Source organism: Eumetopias jubatus, unplaced genomic scaffold, assembly GCF_037043125.1.
Source record: "Eumetopias jubatus isolate StellerSeaLion01/CBP00866 unplaced genomic scaffold, mEumJub1_p1.0 scaffold_10, whole genome shotgun sequence".
NCBI lineage: Eukaryota > Metazoa > Chordata > Mammalia > Carnivora > Otariidae > Eumetopias > Eumetopias jubatus.
This window is the reverse complement of record NW_028274816.1, coordinates 46,153,335-46,160,300: the sequence shown is the minus strand read 5'-3', so window position 1 is coordinate 46,160,300 and position 6,966 is coordinate 46,153,335. Positions and strand designations below refer to the sequence as shown.

General features: G+C 62.6%; 1 protein-coding gene across 1 annotated transcript; it reads left to right on the top strand.

The window, feature by feature from the left end:
* Nucleotides 1-3,593: 3,593 nt before the first annotated feature.
* On the top strand, nt 3,594-5,542 carry CEBPA (CCAAT enhancer binding protein alpha). The gene has a single exon (XM_028123499.2). The coding sequence runs from the start codon at nt 3,700-3,702 to the stop codon at nt 4,768-4,770; it is 1,071 nt and encodes a 356-aa protein (XP_027979300.2). The 5' UTR covers nt 3,594-3,699; the 3' UTR covers nt 4,771-5,542.
* Nucleotides 5,543-6,966: the final 1,424 nt, after the last annotated feature.

The window sequence follows — 6,966 nt, the reverse complement described above, 5'->3', positions numbered from 1 at the left end:
ACCACAACTGGCTTCCTCCTATCCCCACGTGTTCTCTTAGATCTCAAAGGGAAAACTAAAATATGGCAGGTAGATCCTGGAGGCCGTTCCTGGGCGACTGTCCCCTTCTCCAGAGCCACAAAGCAGACAGGCAGGTGAACCGCAGGTGATAAGACCCTGTGACCCTGAGGGGTTTTGGAGCAGACCCTCTATGTTCCCTGCATTACATATGCTGAGGGATGGTACCCCCAGCCAGAAGCCAGGCCTTCAGCCCCCACCCAGACTCTAAGTCTTGACATTCAAATCCATCCCTGTCCTCTACCCTCCCCCGGGGCCTCCGGTCTCTGTTGTTTTTCATGTGGTCCACCTTCCTCTCTCCAGCCCCTACCACAGTGGCCTTTCAGGAACCCAAACTGGATCACAGTGCTCACCTGCTAAGAGCTGGACAGCAAAAGCCTTTGAGATAGGTTCTGTCCTTACCAGGAGCGGCCTTGGCCGTGAACCCAGCCCTGTCTGTGGATCCAGTCTTATCTAGGCCGCTCCCCAGCAATCCCTGCACTCCAGCCCGCCACACATCTTGTCCTTTGTTACCAGAACATGCCATGCCCTCGCAGCCTCTCCACCTTTGCACCTGCCGTTCTGTCTGCCCATCCTTCCAGCAAATTCCTGCTCATCCTTCAAGGCGCAGCTCAAAGGTCTACTCCTGCATGAAGCCCTCTCTAACCCACCTGTCTTAGCTCAGGCTGCCATCACCAACTACCACAGGCAGGGGGGCTTAAACAACGGACGTTAATTTTCTCACAGTTCTGGAGGCTGGAAGTCTGGGATCAGGGCGCCAGCGTGGTCAGGTTCTGGTGGGAGCTCTCTTCCTGGCTTACACACTCTGCCTTCTCTCTGGCCTCACATGGCAGAGGGAGGAAGGGAGGCAGTGGGGGACAGAGAGGGAGAGAGAAATACCTCGTTCTTTTCCTCTTCTTATAAGGCCATGACTCCTATCAGATTAGGACCCCAACCTTATGACCTCCTAAAAACCACATCTCAGAATACAGTCATACTGTATGAATGAATTTGGGGGGGCACAGTTTAGCCCAGGGTACCTCCCCAGACAAATGTGGTTGTTGCCTCCCCTCAGAGCCCCATATTCACCAGGGGAGGGCGTCCCTTTCTTAGAGCACCCCTATTCCTCAACCCCATTTGTGTCTCCTGAACTAAGGGACCGAGTGCTCTCTGCCCCGTCCCATCCCCTGCTCTTTTGGGGTCACCCCCTCTGTGGGAAGGCCACTGTCTTCTAGCAGACTTTGTGTGCTGACCTGTTCGTCTCCCCCCCCCCCCGCCCCCCGTGCCCAGAGCTCTGAGAGGGCAAGGCCCCCTCTCATCTGTGGGCATTGAGCCGGCCTCATGGGGAGAATTCTAGTTCCACTGTGGGAGGACCCGGGGCTGCTGGGTGTGGGCCCCACTTGTGCTTCTGCCCACCCCCACCCCCACACTCCCTTGTTATGGAAGCCTTATTCCTCCCCAGCCCCAGAGCCTCTACAGTGTCCTCCCAGCCTAAGAGGAGACATTCTTGCTGCCTGTCCTGGCAACAGCAGCCCTGGGGGGGGGGAGGGCAGACCAGGTGTGCATGCGAGGCACGGGACACCTTCAGGACCCTCTGCTTTCTTAATACCCTGCCACGGGCCGTTAGTTTTTGCATCACAGGAAAAAAAAATGAAAATTCCACTGAGCGTTTATGGGTTTCCCTCCAGGTCCCCACGGGGGCATGGTGCAGAAATGGGTCCTGCCTCTGGCCCAGAGAGCGGCTCTGGGCGCACAAAGGTTATTTATTTAATATATTTACTTTTACTCCCAGGCCAAAAGCTTAAAATATCTCGCGTATGAGCTCTGGACCAATAATAATAATAATAATAATAATAATAATAATAATAATAATAATAAAGAAGCAGTTGGGCCATTAATCATTGAGAATATGTTGAATAGGAACTTGATTAAAGCACAGTATGTGTTCCCCAGACGAAGTTGCTTCTTTACAGTGACCACAGTGGAAGCCTGGCCTCCCGGGGCCGGCCGTGCCTTTGCGGGGCGCCTCCTCCAGGGCTCCCGGGCGGGCTCTGGCGCCTTGCCAGGCTTGGGAAGGCCGCGGGCCGGGAGGGGGTCTTGACCTGCGCAGCCCGGCTTTTCTCAAGCAGGCACACCTCCCACCGGCACCCAGGCGGTGTCGGGCTTCAGCGCACAAAGTCGTAAGGGGCGGTGGGGACGACCTGCGGTCCCGGGAGGCCCCACGGGAGCCGGCGGCGGCCCCCCGCCCCCACCCGCGATCCCGGGAATAGAACTGCGAGGCGCCACGTGGCTGGGGAGACGCGCTGCCTGAAACCCCTTCCCCCGGCGGCAGTGAATGCGGAGGCGGCGGCCAGGGGGCACCCGGGCCTGGCCACCTTGTTCCCCAAGATCCCGGGAACCACGCGCGCTTCGAACCATCGGCAGAGTTCTCCCAGTAGGTGCTCGGATTCTGGGACGCCCCGGCTCCCTTGGCAACCCCGTTCCTACCAGAATGGGCAGGGAGTGGGGGGAGACAGTGGATCCTGGTCCGGTTGACTGCCAACCCCGCTTTGGGATCGCCGTCCCGAGTCAAGTTCGCCCCCTCCCTCTATGCGCCCCACCTCGCCCCGGTACCCCAGCCCTGGAATCCAGCTGGGCCCGTCCCACAGGAAAGAATTGGCGGCCCAGGGCCGGATAGCAGCGCCAGCCCCGCGCGCCTAGCAACCCTAGCGCTACGGCTAGGAGAAGTAATCAAAAAGAAAAAGTTTTCCAGCCCAAGCGGACTGACCGGCAGGGTGCTCCAGGCTCCCCGGCCTCAGCCGCCTCCCATTCCCTCCGCTCCTCGCGGGGTCCTAGCGCCCGGCGGTGCAGAGCCCGTGGGACCCCAAAGGACTGTGAGAGGCGGAGCGGGGGAGAGGTACTTCTGCGAGGAATCGGTGGGGTCGCCTGGAGATCAGAGATAAAGACGCAAAATCACCGCGCTCCAGGACGCTTCCCTCGGCCTCTCCGTGCAGCTGTGTGCGCTGGGCCACACGTCCCAAACTGTTCCCTGCCTCCCACCCCCGGCTCCGGCCCCTTCTCCACGCCGCCGCCTAGCAGAGACGCGGCTCCCGAACAGGACTAGTTCTAGCTTTTAAAGCGAGTCCGCGCCGCAGTAGCTCAGAGACCAAGACTGGCCCTCCACCAGCCTCCCGCCACCTCGCCCCCTCCCGGCCCCGCCCCGCCCCGCGCAGCGTCTGGGTGCTCCCGGACTCCCCGACCGTTGGCTGGAAGTGGGTGCCTCGGGGAAGCTAGAGGAGGGGGCCCAGTCACCGACCACGTGTGTGCGGGGGCGACAGCTCGGCCCAGGATGGGGCATCGCGCGCGCGTCCGGGTCCCGCTGGCGGGGCAGGGTGTTAGTGGGCGTTGCGCCGGGGCCTCCCGGCCCGCGCCGCACTCCTGCCCCACTCACCACCCCCTCCGGGAGGCAGGCGCTAAGACCCAGGAGGCGCCGCTCCGCCGTCGGACTCTAAAGGGCGACGCCCCCGGTATAAATGCGGGGCCCGCGCGGGCCTGGCCATTCGCGACCGGGAGCTGCGCGGGCGCGAAGGAGTCGGGGCTCCGGGTGGGCGGTGGAAGCATTGGCGCCCCGCGCAGGCTGGAGGCCGCCGAGGCTCGCCATGCCGGGAGGACTGTAGCTCCCCCATGGAGTCGGCCGACTTCTACGAGGCGGAGCCGCGGCCCCCGATGAGCAGCCACCTCCAGAGTCCCCCGCACGCGCCCAGCAGCGCCGCCTTCGGCTTTCCCCGGGGCGCGGGCTCCGCGCAACCCCCTGCCCCACCTGCCGCCCCGGAGCCGCTGGGCGGCATCTGCGAACACGAGACGTCCATCGACATCAGCGCCTACATCGACCCGGCCGCCTTCAACGACGAGTTCCTGGCCGACCTGTTCCAGCACAGCCGGCAGCAGGAGAAGGCCAAGGCGGCTGCGGCCCCCGCAGGAGCCGGCGGCGGCGACTTTGACTACACGGGCGCCCCCGGGGGCCCCGGCGGCGCCGTGATGCCCGGAGGGGCGCACGGGCCCCCTCCTGGCTACGGCTGCGCGGCGGCCGGCTACCTGGACGGCAGGCTGGAGCCCCTGTACGAGCGCGTCGGGGCGCCGGCGCTGCGGCCGCTGGTGATCAAGCAGGAGCCGCGCGAGGAGGACGAGGCGAAGCAGCTGGCGCTGGCCGGCCTCTTCCCCTACCAGCCGCCGCCGCCGCCGCCCCCGCCGCACCCGCACCCGCACCCGCCGCCCGCGCACCTGGCCGCCCCGCACCTGCAGTTCCAGATCGCGCACTGCGGCCAGACCACCATGCACCTGCAGCCCGGCCACCCCACGCCGCCGCCCACGCCCGTGCCCAGCCCTCACGCAGCGCCGGCTCTCGGCCCCGCTGGCTTGCCAGGCCCTGGCGGCGCGCTCAAGGGGCTAGCCGCTGCGCACCCCGACCTCCGCGCGGGCGGCGGCGGCGCGGGCAAAGTCAAGAAGTCGGTGGACAAGAACAGCAACGAGTACCGGGTGCGGCGGGAGCGCAACAACATCGCCGTGCGCAAGAGCCGGGACAAGGCCAAGCAGCGCAACGTGGAGACACAGCAGAAGGTGCTGGAGCTGACCAGTGACAATGACCGCCTGCGCAAGCGGGTGGAACAGCTGAGCCGCGAACTGGACACGCTGCGGGGTATCTTCCGCCAGCTGCCCGAGAGCTCCCTGGTCAAGGCCATGGGCAACTGCGCGTGAGGCGCGGGGCGGCGGGACCGCCCTGGGCCGGCCGCCGGCTGCGACCCAGGGAGTGGTTTCGGGTCTCCGGATCTCAAGACTGGCCCAGCGGCGCAAGCCGGGACTAGGAGATTCCGGTGCCGCCAGAAAGCCTGGCCTGCCGCGCGTGCCCCTTGCCTTCCTCTGCGCCAGATTCGGTGCGTTTAAGATGAGGGATCAGGCGATGGTTTCTCCCTGCAGGAGAGAAGTGCCGTGGGGCTGAGCCGGGAGTCCTGGCAACTCTAGTATTAAGGAATAACCTTGTGCCTTGGAAACGCAAACTCACCGCTCCGATTCCTACCGAGTAGGGGGAGCAAATATGTGCCTTGTCATTTTATCTGGAGGGTTCCTGCCTCATTCCTGAGGCTGCAGGCCCCCAGGAGAGAAGGCAATGTGCAGGCCCATGGCAGGAGGAAGGTTCAGGGAGCAGAGATCCCGACAAGCCAGCCTTAGCCGCTCCTCCATCGCCTGTCCTTGGAAGGGAGGAAATACAGGGACTTGGAAGGTTGTTCCCCCAGTTCTACACGAAGGTGGAGGGTCCCTAGTTCCTTGCCTCTAATCTCCCAGCCTGCAACAGGCTGGGCTTCCCTGGGCAGAACTCACTTAGATGGGGGTCACCAGGTGACCGGTGGGAGCCCCCTGCCCCCAGTCAGACCAGAAAGCTAGGACATGGGTTAGCTCTCCGGACATGTGTTCATGGGAGTGGCGGCCTGGTGGCGCAGGGAAACCTAGAGCTCTGGTCGGGGGTGGGGGGGGGGGGGGTGAAGGGACCCTGGGACCATCAGCCTTGTACTGTATGTTGCCAGCATTGCCATACAAACATGAAGCACAATCTGTCCATCCCAGAGGGACCGAAGTTATGAGAAGCTTTCCAAATATTTTGCTTTATCAGCCGATATCAACACTTGTATCTGGCCTCTCTGTGTCCCAGCGGTGCCTTGTGCAATGTGAATGCGCACGTCTATGTTAAACCACCATTTTATTTGGTTTTTGTTTTGTTTTGGTTTTGCTCAGATACTTGCCAAAATGAGACTCTTTGTCAGCAGCTGCAGGGAGGGTCTGCGGCTCTCTTTCCTTTTGGTTTTTGGGGATTGCTTTTGCTCCCAGGGGAACCAAAGAGGTGAGGTGGGCTTCCTCTTTCCCTGGGGGGGGGGGGCTGGGGGGGCTGTGGGCCTCGGTGCCCTCCGGCCTGGGCCGCCCGCAGGCCTGTCCCCCCAGAGGCCCTGGCTCCTGGTCTGGAAGGGAGGCGGCCTCCAGCCAGCATGCACAGATCGCTGGGGCTGGGAGCAGGGAAGGACAGCTTGGTTCTCTCCTTTGGGGAGAACGTAGAGTTTCATGCTAGATGTTTTATGTATTATATCTATAATATAAACATATCAAAGTAAATTTTGGTGTCTTTTTAAAACCAGAAAAGCTACTTCCAGTGTTTTCTGTGGGCCAGGTCACATTTGTAAATAATCACTGCGTATTCTCTGGCTGAGATCCCGACTTTCATTAGCTCTCCCATCCTGAGCCCCTCTTTACATTAAGGGGGTGACGTCTCCCAACCAAGGCAAATAAATGGCAGAAGGAGGGCAGGCTCCAAGCTGAGAAAGCCCAAAGCCTGAAGAGAGAGTCTCCCGGGGGGCGAGTTTGAGGGGGGTTCACAGGGCCTTGGTGTGGCCTCTCCTGGGCCCCTGGGAGGGACAGAGGGACTCAGGGAAGGACACCTCTGCCTGACCTTGCCACAGGCTCTCTGGGACTTGAACAGGCCTGGCTGGTGGCTCCAGGCTCCGGGGGTCCTTCGGCCACGTTTGCGTCTAGATCACTCACAACGCTAGCTCTGTGGCAGCCTTGCTCATACCCGTCCTGCCTTCCCCACCAGCAGGACCCTGGGAGGGCAGGGCGAGGCCTCAAGCAGGAGGCCCCTTGGCCCCTCCCCACTTGCTCTGGGTTGTGTGGCTGTAGCCTACCCCAGCAGGGCCCCCAAGGGCAGCCTGAAGGCAGAGCACCCCTCCGCCCCACCTTCCATACCTGCCCTGCCCCAGCCAACCAGCCGGAAGGGGACCCGCAGTGAGTGTGTGGTCCTTCACCCACACCACCTGGCAAAGAGCCAGCACCAGCACACACTCTCCCCACTGTGCCCACCCTGGACCACGTCCCCCACTCAGACGCCTGCCCTAGGAGGACAGGCACCCC